The sequence below is a fragment of the Mesoplodon bidens genome, assembly GCF_964165515.1.
Source record: "Mesoplodon bidens genome assembly, chromosome: 13".
Taxonomy (NCBI): Eukaryota; Metazoa; Chordata; class Mammalia; order Artiodactyla; family Ziphiidae; genus Mesoplodon; species Mesoplodon bidens.
The window spans coordinates 33793088-33811631 of NC_138169.1; the positions used below are offsets into that span (position 1 = coordinate 33793088).

The 18544-nt window shown below is 43.4% G+C and overlaps 1 protein-coding gene across 8 annotated transcripts in view; it reads left to right on the forward strand.

The window, feature by feature from the left end:
* EPB41L3 (erythrocyte membrane protein band 4.1 like 3) overlaps window positions 1-18544 on the forward strand; it is a 142020-nt gene that overhangs the window by 49736 nt on the left and 73740 nt on the right. For all 8 annotated transcript variants that reach the window (XM_081252029.1, XM_081252032.1, XM_081252033.1 and 5 more), the window contains exons 2-3: window positions 2612-2805; window positions 5652-5849. In XM_081252029.1, the coding sequence (XP_081108155.1) occupies window positions 2623-2805; window positions 5652-5849 (381 nt within the window). In that variant the 5' untranslated portion in view covers window positions 2612-2622. The remainder of the gene's footprint in view (window positions 1-2611; window positions 2806-5651; window positions 5850-18544) is intronic.

An 18544-nucleotide genomic window follows, 5' to 3' on the forward strand; every position in this document is an offset into this window, starting at 1 on the left:
GGGGGTTACAACATATTTATCTCTGCCTCTAAACCAGGAGCAGTGCTTGACTTATATTTGGTACTCAATAAGGGTTGGGTGAGTTGAACTGATTATTAAAATTAATCCTCCCCCTCCTAAAAGGTAGAATTCAGCCATAGGCTCTGAATTATACAATCACCACCTCTCCCTCCTCCTCCAATGTTTTTTCTGTAGACTTGACACTTTGCAGTATAAGCATAAAAATGCAAATATCATATTTGCCTTCAAGATTTGCTTGAAAATCTAAAATGTAAGGAGGAAAGAGAAAATGTTTTAGTTTTATGTAGATCCCTATCTGGCTTTGCATTTGGACTTGATACTTACATTTACATTGGGTAACTGAGCACATGCCAGGTTGACAGGTCTTTTATTCAACAGACAGAACAGCTGGTGATTGTAAAAAGTAACCTTAAACAGAAAGCACAGATACCACATTTAGTTTATAAGATAGATTGGTATTTGTAATGTTTCTCTCTTCAAATTATTAAGCATCTTCCAATGTGTACTGTGAAAATAGGAACTAACTGGTAGTTTTACTATGGCGTTTTATTTTTCATAAAAATTCTAGTCGGGGCTTCCCTGGTGGCGCAGTGGTTGAGAGTCCGCCTGCCGATGCAGGGGACACGGGTTCGTGCCCCGGTCCGGGAAGATCCCACGTGCCGCAGAGCGGCTGGGCCCGTGAGCCATGGCCGATAGGCCTGCGCGTCCGGAGCCTGTGCTCTGCAACGGGAGAGGCCCCAACAGTGAGAGGCCCGCGTACCACAAAAAAAAAAAAAAAAAAAAAAAAATTCTAGTCATACTAACGGGTGTATCATTTGCTTAAAGTATTACACTAGCCCTTTGCTCATGGTATTTTTACCATAGAATTAGGAAGGGAAATTATGTGATTATCTGAGATATTCATTTTTGAGATATTTACCACATAGCTAAGATGAGAAATTACTTAAAATGACATGGTGACCACTGGTATAGCAGCTCTCTTGCTGCTTAGAGCAAAAAATGGCTTTAATTGTAGCAGCATGTCTATTAGTAGTAGGAAGAAGTAACAGCAAGAAATAGGTTCTTGGGCTTCCCTGGTAGTGCAGTGGTTGAGAGTCCGCCTGCCAATGCAGGGGATGCGGGTTCGTGCCCCGGTCTGGGAAGATCCCACATGCCGCGGAGCACCTGGGCCCGTGAGCCGTGGCCACTGAGCCTGTGCGTCCAGAGTCTGTGCTCCGCAACGGGAGAGGCCACAGCGGTGAGAGGACTGCGTACCACAAAAAAAAAAAAAAAAAAAAAAGAAATAGGTTCTTTAGATGTGATCATGTTCAATGCTCTCATTTGGCAGATGTGGAAACTGAGGCACAAAATACTTATGTCTTGACGAGTAAATTATAAGGAGATGGCAGTTATATTTTAGGACATCCTTTTTAGGATGTAAGAGCAGATTATTCTATGTCAGGATCTGTTGTTTGAGTTCCTGCTGGGATATGAGATGGACAAACTTCTTCAACACTCACGGGAAATAGGAGGGAACCAGGAAGAAGCCTTTGAGAGTGAACTTGTGAGGAGCGGGAGAGGTGATGCTACCTGGCTTCCCCTCCGCTGTGGCCGGGGCTGGTCCAGTGCGGGACAGGTTCCTCAACACCGAAGAAGCCGCTGATGTACTGTGGTTGCTCGTTCAAAAGGGAATAACAGGGACTTCCCTGGTGGTGCAGTGGTTAAGAATCCACCTGCCAATGCAGGGGACACGGGTTCAAGCCCTGGTCTGGGAAGATCCCACATGCCGCAGAGCAACTAAGCCCGTGCGCCACAACTACTGAGCCTGCTCTCTAGAGCCCGTGCTCCACAACTACTAAGCCTGCGCTCTAGAGCCTGTGAGCCACAACTACTGAAGCCCACACACCTAGAGCCTGTGCTCCGCAACAAGAGAAGCCACCGCAATGAGAAGCCCACGCACCGCGACGAAGGATAGCCCCCGCTCACTGCAAGTAGAGAAAGCCGCGTGCAGCAACGAACACCCAATGCAGCCAAAAATAAATAAATAAGTAAATTTATTTAAGAAGAAAAGGGAATAACAGTTACTGGAAAATCACAGAGGGGAAGGGTGTTTGTTCACAGAAGAATGGATGGATTCACGGGTGTGGAAGGGCAGAGCGGGGCCCCTGGGAAGGGGAAAGGGAATGAGAAAGTGCATCCGCTTCCATTACTAGACCATCCTTGTCAGAGATTAAAATGTATCTCCAGCTGATTCAGAAAATTCATTTTTCTGAAATTAAATGTATCTAAGTTAGGTAATTATTATGACGGTAATGTCGTTTCACGGTCATCTGTGGCAAAAATCTAATAGGAATAAAGCCCGTGATCGTTCCAAATCAGCATTTACTACTAAACGTTCCTTTTGAGACGTCGACGGGCACCCGTCCTTGTGGTGAATTGGACAAGGCTGCTGTTAGGTGTGTGTGGTGGGCTCGTGGTTTGGTTCTTAGCGTTTCTCCATCTTTCCTGTGCTGGTTCCCTTCAGCTGTTCACTGTAACCTCCTGCCTTTCTTGCCTGCCTGGGGGAGGTCATGGCACTGAGTGATGGGCCCTTCCTGCTTTCTGCTTGCAGAACAATCGACCATGACAACCGAATCGGGATCAGAGTTGGAATCGAAGCCGGAGCAGGAGGCCGAGCCCCAGGAGGGTCACGTGGGGGCACAGCTGGGGGCGCAGCCAGCAGCCGAGCCGGGCACTGAAGAGCAGCCCCAGGCACCAGAGCAGTTGGAGGAGGCGGCAGCGCACAGCACGCCCGTGAGGAAGGAGGTGAGCCTGGACCACCCCGCACTTGTGAGCATCCCCCCACCCCAAAACCCATGAAAGAATGTTTGCTGAGCTTTTCCAGGCTCTGCTCTGACCTTGGCCTCTTAGCACTAGAGGGAACCACCAGGGGTCATCTGCTTGGCCCCTTCTGGTCCTGGGCAGATGGAAAGTTAGGCTATTTTAAGGCTTTCAGTGAATGACATTCCACAGCCTTGCTTGGTGACGCCTTCCTTTGATGAAAGCATTTGAACTCACACTGAAATCTGGACTGCCCGTCAGTGGTTTTTGTCTGGGTTTACAGGGAGGCTAGACACTGCTCTGGCGGCTCTAATTATGCGCCCGGTTGTTTATTTAAGCCTTGGGTTCAGAGCTCTTGTGATTTTTCCCTGGGGCCACTCTGACCCTAAGGTTGCCAACTGCTCATAGTGGGTGTTCGTGCCTCTTTCCCTCTCCCATGGACATGTCTGTTTTCAGCTCTGTTACCTAAACATGTTTAAGTTGTCATGGGTATGTGATTATTCCTTTTAAAAGATTTCCTACAAAATATAAAGCACGATTTATACCCGGGCCTTGAATGAATCCGTGTTTAAATTTCTTTGGCTTGAAACTTCAAACCTGGAATCAGCATGTTTTAGGGTCCCGACTCATGGGTTAAGGAAATCTGGGAGTCCCTACACATGGTTGACCTCTTATAGGTTGGAAGTATTTGTGTCAAGCCAGAAATTCTAGAAGATGTTAAGAGACATGAAGGAAGCAGCATGTCTTTGGAAAACACAACACATTGGTATAGCCTTAAACCACTATGTATTTACAGCCTGATTATTTTCTTTCTTTTCCCATGGTATTTAAGTTCCGCTTTTAACTGGTATAAAGAGTAATGTTTATTTTCATGCTCTGTAAATAGACGCTCTGTCTGATCTCAGACATTTTGTGCAGGGAGCTGGGGGTTATCCTTCAACTTGTCAAACAGCATCAAAGGAGCAGGTGTTGTCATCATGGTTTTCCTTTATCTTTTCTTTTTGTGGAGGTGTGATGGTGGTAGTGTTTTGTTTGTTAATTTTCAGATCTTGAGAATTTTAAAATTACTAGACTGGATTTTTCTGTCTTCTTTCCTCTTAACTCGGAAATGAAATAAACGTGAAAGTGGGGGAAATTGGAGAGAAGGAAGAGTTTCCATACCCAGACACGATTAGACATGTGTATTTAATAAATGGATTGACTTTCTGTAGTCAGACGTTTGAAACTGAAGAGGAGTGACTCGAAGCCACCGGAGGGAAGGGTGACTGCGGCAGAGTCACGTGACTGTAGCCCCGCCTCCCCCCTGGTTATCTCAGTGGTCTCAGAACTCTTTCGAGTCCTCTGGACCTCAGCCTACTCATTTACAGAACGAAGAGATCAGAAAAGATAATTTTCTAAGATTCTTCCACTCTCAGATTCTCTGATTCACACCGGGTGCCCAGTTACGTTCGAGGTAGAATGAAGTGTGCTTTGGTATCTCGTGATGATTAACGCGTGGGCTTTGGCTGGATCTGAATTCCAGTCGACTAGTTTGGTGACCTTGAGAAAGCTGCAGCTGTCATATGGTCTTACTCTCCAGACCATGAAGTTTCGCCACCAGGGTGGTGGCATATTCATGAGAGAGGAAATTTTGTGCTTATGTAAGGGGCCCAAACTGAGTTTCAGAACATATCTTCCTTTGGACTTTCAGAGTGTATTTGCAGACCATGGAAGCTGTGGTCATTTAATACATAGAAAAAGGGCAGAAAAAGAGTTGTTGGAGAGGCGTGCACAGGGAGACTGCCAAGGGGACTGACTGAGGGGAGGATTTTATTGTTCATAGGCTGTCCTCTGCAGTTCTGAGTCTAGCTTGGACTGGACTGTTGTGATTTGAAAGCAGATTAAAGCTTTTGGGCAGATTTGATCTGTTCTTATACCAGCTCATTACAGTGAAGGGGGAAGCAGACTTAAGGGATTACTTTGTAGTGAATTTCAGTGCTGCTGGCTTCACTGAATTGAGTTAGAGCTAAATCAGATATTTTAACAGTTGTAAAATTACTGAGAAGATTAATACTTGAAGCTATGTAGGCCTTACAGTTTATCAGATACCTGGTATGTTTATGGGACAGTTATGGGTCATGGGATAAAGGAGGATCCAGTGAATGGAAGAAGCAGAACACTTTAGGTTAAATCTTAGATGCTTTCTTTGTTTTTAAGGCCTATACTACCCAGTGCCTTTTCTTTTTTTCCAACTGAAGTATAAATGCTGTGTTAGTTTCAGGTGTACAGCAAAGTGATTCACTTATACATATATATACATATTCCTTTTCCGATTCTTTTCCATTATAGGTTACTATAGATAATAGAGTTCCCTGTGCTATACAGTAGGTCCTTGTTTATCTGTTTTATATATAGTAGTGTCTATTCGTTAATCCCAAATTCCTAATCTATCCTTCTACCACCCTTTCCCCTCCAGTAACCATAAGTCTTCCCACTATGTCTGTGAAAGCCGATGCCTTTTTAAAAAGTCAGGAGCCCATTTTTGTACCCTCCTTTGCTTAGTGGCATCTTGATGGCATTTGCTAAGAACTTAGCACTGCTAATGTAAATCCTTGAGTCAAACTGAAATAAGGCCCTATGGGTACATTTAAACTGCAGAAGTTATTTAAGTGTGACTGTTAGCATTATAAGCATTTGTATATGTATATCCATTCCTAATATCCTAACTCAGACATCCCTCATCCTTTAGGAAATAGGAAAGCCTGTTTCTAAAGTGTTCTGTTATTGCCTGAGCAATGCAATATTTATTTCCTGTCTTGCAATGAAAACTGTCCATTGTTTGCTCTTCACAGGTCACTGACAAGGACCAGGAGTTTGCCGCCGGACCTGCCAAACAGCCCGAATATCAGCAATTTGAAGACGATAAACTTTCTCAGAAATCATCGAGCAGCAAACTATCTCGATCTCCATTAAAGATTGTCAAAAAGCCTAAAAGCATGCAGAGCAAAGTGATACTTCTGGATGGATCAGAATATACCTGTGATGTAGAGGTAAATGTATATTTTTAAACTTTTTTTTGTCCCAGATATTGAGAGCTAGGAAATATTGCTGTAAAGCATACAAGTTGCCTCTTTGTTTTTCCAGAACTCTGGAAAATTTCTCAGACCCAGTTTCTAAACACAAAATTATTTCCGAAGTCTCTCACAGAGGATCAAATTACTGAAAATACTTATAAAGTCCCCAAAATGTTACAATCAAGAGAAAAATGTGGTCTTCTTTAAAAAAAAAAAAAAAGAAAGAAAGAAAAGAAATCTCTAATACTTTCCATGGTAGGAAAAACGTTTTGGAGGCCTTAAAAATCAAGTGTTCTTTAATATCCTGGCTATGAGCTAACATTGAAATAAATTTTACCTTTTCTGTTTGCGTAACTTACGGCCAAGGTGTTAATTGGTAGAAACTTGTGGATTTCTGTATACAGGAGCGGTAGGATGATTTGAACTGTGAATGTCCTTCTCTTGCTTGGAGAACGGGTAGTTTTTAAAATGCACGTGGTGGTCGGCATTGCAGCTCGAGTGTAAAGGGGTGTGCTCCTCTGTGGTTTTTTTGTAAAGAAAACAAAAATTCTTCTGAGAGAAGGGGTAGGTGAATGACTTTTGTCAGAGATGTTTGGCCAGACCGGGTTAACAAGTGAGAGCGACACAGGCTGTTGAGAGTGGTGGCGATGGATGGTTGTTGAGCTCCCGGGTATCACGGGGACACAGGCCGGGCGTGAACTCTGGCCGGAGAATCAGGTCTGCCCCGTCCACCACCTACCGCGTCTTTTCCCCCCAGCTGGGAGGGAGCAGCTTGCTCTTTTTGCAAGTTGATTCCATTTCAGATTGAATATTTTCATTCAGAGAGCTACTCTCCTGCCTCCATCTTCTTGCCCTTGGTCCTACATGAGCACCGCACATCCCTCTGTGCCAGCCCCACCCACCACATGCCTCCACTGGTCCCCTCTTCTGCCCCGGGGTGCTGAGAATCTGCTGGCTCCGCAGCCAGCGTTCATCTGTGTGTGGTCATGCATTTCCGTTTCTCTTTTCTCAAGACACAGCCAGCAGCAAGCCCACCTGATCCCCCATGGTCCGCGTTCATTTGTCTCCTCTTTCTCTGCCTACAGCCCCCGTCTCATTCCTTATAGTTTGCATAATGCACTCACGCACCAGTGCTTTTCTTGAAACAGAAGATTCAAATCCATTTCATGCTGACAACGTCATTTGGGCGGGGGGGGGGTGGGTGGGTTATCAAATTATTACAGATTGCAGGGATGTAGAAAAAAAGTTTTAGATAAACTCTTAGATCAAAAGAGATTCAGTCTACCATATATTAATTTAGAGAATTTTTGTTATAACATGACAAATATTAGTGGGTTACTACAGGGAATAAAACATATGTTCTAAGGTTTGCAATGCACAGGTCCATTTCTTGCATTTCGCTGGCTCTGATTTTGGCTAATTTCTTAGCCCAGAGTGTTCGATTATTGATTTAGATGTTTATTCTGGAAATGAGAAGATCCGATAATATACTTTTACCTGGCTTTTACTATGAAGCTTAAAGCACTTCTGTAACCTTTAGCGAGGTTGCATTTTTCCAGTGTAGATCTCCCTTCCGGAAAAATTCATCGAAGTCAAGAGGAGCTTTTTTCCTTAACTTGGAGGCAAGTCTTTCTACTGATTGTATTTATGTAATGGGATAAATAGGGTTCCCTGGCAGTCCTCTAGTCACGACTACCGGAGTTTTCTAAAGAACAGTCTAGAAGAAAGTTGATAGTGTTTCCTGTAGGGAGAAATACATGCCTCAGGGCTGACCCCAGTGCACGTCATGCTGATCCTTTTGCTAAATTTATTTTATATTCCCTGCTTCAAATTCATTCCAGCTAATCTGTGTTTTTCAGTACAGCGTTTTTGGTTTGTAATTAACTCTGGGTACCATTCAGTGTTACTTTTAATGTCACTGCGAAGATTGTGAGTGGCATGGCAAGGTTGGTCAGCTATTTTCTTTTATAATAGGGTATTTTTATGAATTGGACAGATTCTTAAGAGTAACTTTTTTTCTGGGACACACAAATCCTTGTCAGCAGAATATTCTCAGTGTCACAACAGAAGAAGGTGTGGCCGCTACTGACATCCTGACAGCCATGGAGAAGATGGAGAAACATGGAGATGCTAAAGTGAAATGGGTTTGTGTGTCACCTACTAGCTGGATAAGAAAAATGGGTCGTGAATCGGTGACGTGGTTCTCAAGGTGGCGATGAGATGCTAGTTGAAAAAGCAGATTCAAAATGCTGGACTTCCCTGGTGGTGCAGTGGTTAAGAATCTGCCTGCCAATTCAGGGGACACGGGTTCAATCCCTGGGCCGGGAAGATCCCACATGCCGTGGAGCAACTAAGCCCGTGAGCCACAACTACTGAGCCTGCGCTCTAGAGCCCACGAGCCACAACTGTTGAGCTCGCGTGCCACAACTACTGAAGCCCGTGCGCCTAGAGCCCGTGCTCCGCAACCAGAGAAGCCACTGCAGTGAGAAGCTGGCACACCACAATGAAGAGGAGCCCCCGCTCGCTGCAACTAGAGAAAACCCGCACGCAGCAACGAAGACCCAACGCACCAAACAAAACGAAACGAAACAAAAACAAAATGCCTCTGCTTTTAGATACAAACTATGAAAAGTAAAGCTCTGCTGGAGAGGTACACGGGGTCTAGCAGGTAAACAGAGGTTGAAAAACATTGTCCTAGAGAAGGTGTCCCTCAGCCTTTACTCTCCTCAAAACTGAGTTGTTAACTGAATCTTGGATGAAGGCACAGCACACATGCAAAAACAGCTGGACAAGTTTTTTAAGTGATAAGGGCTTTAGAAGTAAGGAACAGCCCATGTGTCAGAATCCAGGTTTCTTAAATGGATGGTGTGGACACTAAAGCAAAGTAGCAAGATAACATTTAGCAGGAGGGGAGGTAAAACTTCTCTCTGTTTTTAAAGATCAAGTGCAAAACAGAAATAGGTTTGGAGGAAGGGCCAGGCAGACTTAGTAACAGTTCGGGTGAAACTCATCTTTGGGTTTAAGGTGATTACACACCCAGCAGGAACCAGCAGTGCAGTGTGGCTGTCAGGAATGTTCTCGAAATCACAGGCTGTCTCCAGGGAGTGTAGTGTCTAGTTTGTGGAAGGCAGTGAGTCATCCCCCGTTCCCCTGCTGGGAGGTCCCATTTGTGTAATTCACACATGATACACATGCTCCAGAGCCCTCAGACTGGGGAGTGATTTCAAGGAACTTCTTAAATCTTCTGAACCTCATTTTCCTCACCAGGAAAATAAGGGTGAAATAAGACATTATTGAGAAGATTAAAGCAGATAACTGATTTACACTCTCTGGGATGTAGCAGATTCTTGATAAATGGTACCAGTTTAACAATGATAATAGCAGTGAACTCCGACTTAAACTTATTCAGCAGAGAATCACAGGATGGTGAGTAGTTTGAAACCTTCCCATGCGATATGATTCAAGAAAGAATGTGTTGAAGATGGAAAAAGGGTTAGGAGGAGACAGGATAGCCACTTCCAGTTACTTGGAAGGGTTGTCATTGAATGTCATAACATTTTTTAACGTATAGGAAGTAAAACTTAGGATGAAGTTACAGGAAGTCAGATTTTAAATAAGCAGAAAAAGAATGTTTTAAAGTGGTCATTGTCAACCTCGTGATGATGTGTGCTCTGCTGTTGGGATTCCAGCAGAAAGCACAGGTGCATCTCTGGTAACCAGCAGCTCCTGGGTGTAATCTCAGACCCAGTGGCTTCGTGCCCCTTCCTGCTCTAAGATCCTGGAGAGAAGAGGCACCAAGCTCTGAACGAAGGATGGCCTCCATGACCCCTGCCCCCAACACGTGCGGTTGTGAATTATGAACAGGATGCAGGAGACAATAACAGGCATAACGTTTGTTGCATTGAATAAGGCATCAAAAAAGGCATTTTATTTTAATGAACTCTCTATGCCTAGCAGTTATTCCCCTGTGGCTTATTTTATGCCTTCATTATAGTTCTCCTGTATTTTGAAAGCACAAGGTAGCATTTCCCCTTGCCCAGCAGTGCTACAGCGGTAGAAAGCCAGGACCCTGAAAAGCAAGACACAAGAAGCAGTTGCTTTCTGAGAGCAGTGACTGGACACTGATTAAGTCTGCAATTCCCGCCCCCGGTGTTCTGATGGGAGGACCTTACCGATTACACTGGAGTTTTCGAATTTCCCACTAGCAATAGGCTTAGATCATTGTGGCATTCAGTGTTTTTCCATTTGAGAGATGTTTTTCCTCAGTAATTTTTTTTCAAACTCTTAGTCTTGATTATCTAAAATATAAAAAGATCTTATAGGACTTTCCTGGTGGCACAGTGGTTAAGAATCCGCCTGCCAATGCAGGGGACACGGATTCGAGCCCTGGTCCAGGAAGATCGCATATGCCTCGGAGCAACTAAGCCCCTGCACCACAACTACTGAGCCTGCGCCCTAGAGCCCGTGAGCCACAACTACTGAAACCCGCGTGCCACAACTACTGAAGCCCATGAGCCTAGAGCCCGTACTCCGCAACAAGAGAGGCCACCGCAATGAGAGAAGCCCGCACACCACAACAAAGAGTAGCCCCTACTTGCCTCAAACTTAGAGAAAGCCCGTGCACAGCAATGAAGACCCAACGCAGCCAAAAATTAATTAATTAAAAAAAGAAAAAGGATCTTACTATGAGTAAAATACAAGAAAGGGTCTTAACAATAAGTAATTTGATATACACGTTTGGGCAATGTTTGTAGGCTACCGGATTGTCACATACGCCAGCATAATCGCTAATACTGCTGTTCCCTTCTTGTCATTTTACTGGACCATTAGAAAATGCAGGCTACTTCCTATGGCCAGTTTGTCCTCATCGTTGCTGTTTATTTCTTGAACTTGAATTTTAAAAGAGAAAATAAAAGTACCCCCTTCACAGCAGGAAGCAGTGCTTATCATGTTTATTTCACGTTTATTTCAATCCCATTACTTCTGGGTTCCTGGACTCATCTGAGTCTGATTAGAGTAGATGAATTTCCTGATGACCATCCAGTTAGAAATGTTTCATTCCTGTCTAGTCTGATATGCTTTTAGGAAACTAAGTCAGACAGGATTTGAAATTTGAGTCCATATTTCCTGATATAGGTGTGCTGCTGCACATAGAAACATCTTAAGCCATTTTGAGGTGTAGTTTGGTTTGTTCTCCACAAGAAACCTGACCAGTGGAGGAGGCTTGAGCATAACTGCAAAAGAGACGGAAGGTGGGCCAGGTGTTTCTCACAAGGCTCCACCGTGTTTCTCTGTGCGCGGGGACCTGGGCTCTCTCTCCTGAGCCCCACACGTTGCTGTTAAATAGTGAGCGAGACTCAGTGCTTCTGAGTCCCAGGTAACCCCACGCGGGCCTGGAACTCCAGGGGAAGTACCAGTGACTCAGCCACGCTGGAGAGACCCTTGCACCCTTTTAGACTGGGGCAAATCTAAAAGCTACTCAAGTGCAGCAGTAAAACCTTAAAAGCCTGTCCCACCCCCTCCCTCAGGTTTGGCTGTGTCCAGAGGCCTGCTGGTTGATGGGCTCCATGACTGAGTACCATTCAGATCCTGCTGGAATCGGAGAAACGGTGGCGTTCACTCCAAAAAGCACTTCTTGATACCACCCAGAGATGCTTCCAAGGGGCCAGAGAGGAGAAGGGAATTTATTGCACTCCGTCCCCTAAATGTGCTTTTGTCACCTTTTGACTACTGGTCAGGAAGGGAGTGTTTTAAAAATCTCTAAATGCTCTGTCTTGCCCGTGATTCAGTTAGTGTTTCAAGTCATACTTCTGTTTCATGTATTCCACTCACTGGGATTTGGTTGGAAAAACAAAATCAGTGTCTGAATTTTCCAGCTTCTCTAGGTTACATGATTAAAATGCCTTACGATCCCTTTAGAAGTTCCTGACTAGACATAATATAGAATTGCCATAATCCAGAAAGTTGGATAGAACACCTGTTGCCTTTCATGGATTATAAGAAATAGTAATTGTAAAAAATTAAAAATAAGAATTTTTATTGTTATTGCAAGTATTGTTCTTTCAACAACTACATAAGTCAGAGGTTTTGATTCTGTGTAATGGTATAAATTACGATTTAACCTCTCAGTGGGTCTCTGTTCAACTTTATGTCTTTACTACATCAGACCGTCTGCCACGTGCTGTAACCGAGTGGCCCAGTCCTGCAGCAGCAGCTTTCCTGCCTGAAGATCCGTGCCCCCCGGGGACTCCCGACCACGGCAGGGCTTTAATTAACTTGGTTCCCTTGTGTGATGACTCTTTGGTGCAACCATGGGAACAGTTACACACGAGGGCAGTTAATAGGCACCTGCTTATTTACCTGACATAGTCGATGTTCAGCCTTCCCAAGGTGTTCAGATATGACCTCATGAAGGTTTGACTAAGAAAAACAAACCCTTCTATTTAAATTGTTAAAACTTTTCTCCTGGTTTTCATTTTCAAAAAGTAACAGACTGATAATCCCTCATGAGAGCAGGCATGGTCTAGTAAACACCCTACATAGTACAAAGGTTAAAAACAAGTATATTTGTCGAGAAATAAAACTGGTAAAACCCTGGGGCATATCACCATACCGTGGGTTGTGTTTTGGAAGCTGAGTGAATTTGAACCTGAGTGCCTGTGCATACTGGGGTGATTGTTTATCCACGGTAATAATCCCTGGGGAGTTCTTTTTGACTTCACTCTCAGTTGTCAAATGGAGTGAAGGCCCGATGGGAGATTTGTTTTCCAGGTGTTAATATTCTGACGTGCAGTGCCGAAACCCCAGGTTTGCTTTTTCACTCCGCTGTTCCCTTAACTCTTGGCTTTCTCGTTGTATTTTCCAACTACCTTGTGTTGCTGATTTGATGGAATGGACTTCTGTGCTCTGCGTTCAGGCAGAGGGGCTTCGTAAGCGAAATGTGCATGTAGCTCTACCCGTTCCAGCCTGCAGTGTCTTATTTATCTTTGTCTTTCGTATAACATGGTGGTTGACTTTCACATAGTAGGTATTCATTACCTATTTGGTGAAGAAAGCAGTCTTCCAGGTTTAAGAATAATCCACGTTTTCTAGTTCTCACCATCGTGTGATTAAACTTTGAGGCTTTACTTGGTATTTTTATATCTAGTTGACTTGCTTAAAATTTGCCTCCTTCAGCATCTTCCCCCTCTGAGAGTTTTCACATGTGCTCTAGAAAAAAATCTTTTAACTTCCTTTACTCTGTGGCCTTAGGCGATGATGGATCAGCCACTGACACCTTCCCCTGGGCTCAGCGGAGGAGGGTCCTGCTCTCTCGTGGCTGCTTCTCCAGAAACATGTCCGCTTAGCACACCGGGGTTCAGGCTTAACTTGAGGTTTGGGGAAAGAGCATATAAAAGACAGAATACCTGTTAGTGTGTGGAAATGTAACAGATTTCTGTATATTAGTTTTGTGTCCAGCAACTTAACCAAATTCACTGATGAGCTTTAGTAGTTTTCTGGTGGCGTCTTTAGGATTTTCTGTCTGTAGCATCGTGTCATCTGTACTCAGTGACAGTTTTATTTCTTCTTTTCCAATTTGGATTCCTTTTATTTCTTTTTCTTCTCTCATTGCTGTGGCTAGGACTTCCAAAACTATGTTGAATAAAAGTGGCAAGAGTAGGCATCCTTGTTTTGTTCCTGATCTTGGGCGAAAAAAACGAATACATATTACTCCAAGTGCTATTCTTAGGTGCAAAGGACCGAAACCCTGCTCCTGAGTTCCTAATCAGCGTCATCCTGCCTGGCACCATTCTGCTTCACATGCCAGGTGCCAGCTCGTGTCCACTCTAACTCAGCCATAGCCCCAGAAGCAAGGGAAGTTCTTCCCTGCTTTAGTCCAAGGCATTTCTCATTCCCTAGCTTGTTGGATGGTAACCGATCCCTCATATAGCAACCACAGCCTCGCATTCACACAGGGCCAAGCCGGACAGGAGTCTCTGCCAGCAGTGAGCTTCTTCAGCCTCCTTCCTAGAACTGGACCTTTATTACAGCTTCCAAAAATCTCTTAAGGTGTTGTCTCCACCAGGCACCTCATTCAAATCTCTGTATTTTCTTAAGGACGTTGATCAATTTGTACGTGGCAGGCACAGAAATAGTTTTTAACGAGGGAGCGCATCATTCAAGTTTTAATTATGATTTGTCTTAACCTTCTTTTTTCTTGTTTACAACAGTTCCAGTCCCTAGAACTAACATCACACAGTGTGCAAAAGATGCTAAGGGGTTTTACTAATTTTGCAGAGGCTTTGATATAAAGTATTTCTTGAGGGCCTGTTACGTTCCAGGCACTGAAAACCAAGAGAGACAAAGACTTCGAGCTTAGATAAGGCATTGTCTTCCTCATAGGGCCCACAATCTTAGGTCTGGAAGGGACATTGGAGATAACTTTGTCTCCTACCTCATTTCACTGAAGAAGAAATAGGCCCAGGGCAGTTCATGCTGTGCCAGAGGACACACAGCCCAGAAAGGGCCGAGAAGGGCTAGAACCCACATCTCCTACCCTCTGCTCCAGAACGCTCTTTACTGGGGGCATCAAAACATCCAAAGTCTGTAGCAGCAGACAGATCAAACCGAAATACAGTGTTTACTGCCAGCATGGACTTGTGAAATAGTAGGACACAAAGAGAAATAGAAGGAGAAAGATCTGCTTTTCAAATTATTTATAATGTATTTAACTATCTACTTTAGTTTTAATTCTGTAAGCATTTGACATCAAATGGACCAGTTTTTCTAAATTTTGTGATGAAACTTTCAAGTTCTACTTTATGTTTCTGTATTAGTTATGCATGTAGTTTGGGGGTAAGGAGAAGGAAGTGAGGCCACACTGGACTTCCTCCTCTGTTCACCTTCTCCTCTCCTTTCCTTCTTCCCCGCTTCACCCCTACATGCTTCTCTCTCCTCCCCTCCCCTCCCCTGGCAGCTGGAAGCAGACACGCTAAAGGGGCTCTCCTTTTAATAAATGGGGCAACTTGACTCTCGCCGGAAGTGGTGTAATTAGGCCTCCCCCCTGGAAACAAAAGGGCCCTGAGGTTATGGGCAGATCTTATGCAGGAGACAGATTGAGTCAGTGGAAAGGATGTTACCTTCTCAAGACTTCTTACACCTAATTTCGCAAAAGGATTGCCAAGGCTTTGCTTTTGGCTGTACTGTCATGAAATAAGATACTCTGTGAGATACATGCACCCTCATGTTCATAGAAGTGCTGTTTATAACAGCCAAGACATGGAAGCAACCTAAGCGTCCATTGACAGATGAATGGATAAAGAAGATGTGGTATTTATATACTAAGGAATACTTACTCAGCCATAAAAAAAAAATGAAATGATGCCATTTGCAGCAACATGGATGGACCTAGAGATTATCATACTAAGTGAAGCAAGTCAGACGAAGACAAATATCATATAATATCACTTATTTGTGGAATCTAAAAAAAATGATACAAATGAACATTTACAAAGCAGAGAGAGAATCACAGACATAGAAAACAAACTTACGGTTACCAAAGGGGAAAGGGGGGAGGGATAAACTAGGAGTTTGGGATTAAAATATACACACTACTATATATAAAATAGATAACCAACAAGGACCTACTGTTTAGCACGGTGAACTATATTCAATATCTTGTAATAACCTGTAACGGAAAAGAACCTGGAAAAGAATATATATGTTTATGTATATATATATATATATGTGTGCGTGTGTGTGTGTATATATACGTAACTGAATCACTTTGCTATACACCAGAAACTAACACAACTCTGTAAATCAACTATACTTCAATTTAAAAAAAAAAGATACTCTGAAGAGTAGAAAAACAATACTATTTTGAGTAAGAAGGGGAAAACAGCTGGGGGGTATCATGCAGAAGCTCTTCAAACTGGGGAAGGGAACAGAGTTCCAGGCTCGACTCCCCTCTCTGCCTTAACGTAGAATGACTTGAAGCAAGTTGTACAGCTGTTACACCATCCTGCTCAAAGTGGAAAGGCACGTCTGAACTGGGGCCATAGTCTCCATGCCTTCTGGAGAGAAACAGTTTTCAGCAGTGATTTTTTTCCCCTAATTTTCCTGATCAATTGCCAGTTCATTTCATAATTACAGCATCTCCCCCGTGAAAGACAGGTTATAATTTTCAAGATACTAGCATCTACCTTTAGGTAGCATTTAAATAGATGCCTTTCTTTTCACGGACGTAGTCTTGGCTCTGCGGGAAGTTCAGGAAGAAGACCACTGGTATCAGCTACAAGATGAGAAAATCATTTCAAAGTTAGTTAATAACCTGAGAAGACTTCTACAACATGGTGGATCATCTCTTCAATTTGATATTACCTTTTTTATTGTTGTTACCTTCAGTTTCAGAGGCGGGTGTCTCTGACCTTGTCTCAAAATTCCACCGCCTACGAACAGCGCCCATGACCTCTTTGACTACAGAGCTGAAGTCTTGTAGAATCACAGGTTCTTAGGGTCGGAGGAGGGCGTGAACGCTAGTTCAGTCCTGCAAACTATGTATGTGGTGTGTGTGTACACACACATTCCAACAAAATACAGAGGTAGTTTCAGGAAGCCTGGAGGACAGTGTGATGTTGAAGGCCCTGTTATAGGAACGCAGTGAAATAGTTACAGAGAACCAGCTTGCACACACTTACTGGCATCCACGCACCAACTGATCTGGTTTAAAAGGGAAGCGCACACAACCAGCAGTTAGTGTCAGGATTTAGCTGCCACCTACGCCTTATGGTCCAGCGTCTGATTGGCACAAGAAAGGAGGTGAATACGGACTTCTTAGTTTGAAAAACGTTGTAACCTAAAAGGAGATATTCAGCTGCACTCATGAATACCTTTTGTGGTATTCCTATGATCATGTTAATGTCTATAGCAAAGGAAGAAGGGAGAATCCATCCTAGTGATATTTCAGTCCAGTCTTCTTGCTGTTTGGATATGGCAAATAAATAATAGGAGATGGGGAAGTCAATGAGGAAATATGGAGAGGGAAAAGCTCTGCTAAAATGTTACCTAGTGAAACTGAAGAGCTTCCTTCCCTGCAACACATATGCAATGCCTGACATTTATTGGCCATAAACTAATAAATTACCTTGGCCAGTCTGGGCACTTATTTCGAGGCTAATAGTGTATTAGCTTTAAGCACAAGCTTCCTTTGGGGCTGTCGGTACATGGAAAAGGTATTATTAATCATTCTTGCCAAGGTTTTATATTTTCCTTCTATTTACTGATTCTCTCAAGGTTTCTGTATCAGACAGACATGCTCAGAGCATCTATAGTTGCTCCAGTAAACAGAGGGCCATTTAAAAATTCAAAATTAATTTAAAATTGGATACAGCCGTGTCAAATTTTAACTTTCTTAAATAGCTGGGGACTTCTGCTGAGACACTTGTTCTGTCAGTTTCTTTTTAAATTATTATTGAAATATTGTTGCTTTATAATGTGTTAGTTTCAGGCATACAGCAAAGTGATTCACTTATGCATATATTGATATATATGTATATATATTCTTTTTTAGATTCTTTTCCATTATAGATTATTACAAGATATTGAATGTAGTTCACTGTGCTATACACTAGGTCCTTGCCCTGTCAGTTTTTATGCTGCACTGCTGGAAATATGCTGCACTGCTCGAAATATGTCCGTGAAAGAATAGTGGAAATGTTGAACTCTAATTTTAGTTTGAATCCCTTCATCCAGCAGTGGAACTGGCATGTAGTGTTTTAGTAAAAAGGATCATTCACACCCAGGCTTTTACAAATGTGTTTATGAAACTCATAATGTACCGGTGTCTTAATAATTGAATATATATCAAGGTATCACGAATCAAAGCAGACCAGAGAGTTGTTGTACAGTAGAATAAGTTTTCTCAGTTGACTCTCTAAAACACTGAATTTAAAAAATTTTTTTTTTAAATTTATTTCTTTTATTTATTTATTTTTGGCTGTGTTGGGTCTTCGTTGCTGTGCATGGGCTTTCTCTAGTTGCAGCGAGCGGGGCCTACTCTTCATTGAGGTGCGCGGGCTTCTCACTGTGGTGGCTTCTCTTGTTGCGGAGCATGGGCTCTAGGCGCGCGGGCTTCAATAGTTGTGTCACGTGGGCTCAGTAGTTGTGGCTTGCGGGCTCTAGAGCGCAGGCTCAGTAGTTGTGGCGCACGGGCTTAGCTGCTCTGCAGCATGTGGGATCCTCCCAGACCAGGGCTCGAACCCGTGTCTCCTGAATTGGCAGGCGGGTTCTTAACCACTGCGCCACCAGGGAAGCCCAAGAATTGAAGTTTGAGCCTAAGAATATTAAACTGTGGGAGGCGGTATGTGATAGTAGCGCCAGCCTGGGTGGCATCTTGGTTTGCCACTTGTTTGTAAGCTATTCCTCCTCTAAAGTGTTCTGTTTTCTCACCTGTAAACTAGAGTTCACTTGTTGTGAGTGGAAGAGAGAGTGTTTACAGGTTCCAGAAACCCTGCTGGACCTACAGTGACTGGCTAATTTGAAAGGCTCCTTAACCTTATGGAACTTCCACGCTATAAAGCATAAGGAAGATCCTTCTGGGCCTTATCTCTAAGAATATAAATATAAAAGACTCTGTATAGAGAGTGGTAGATTTTTAACATAAAAACAGAGTCATCGCTCATACATTTTAG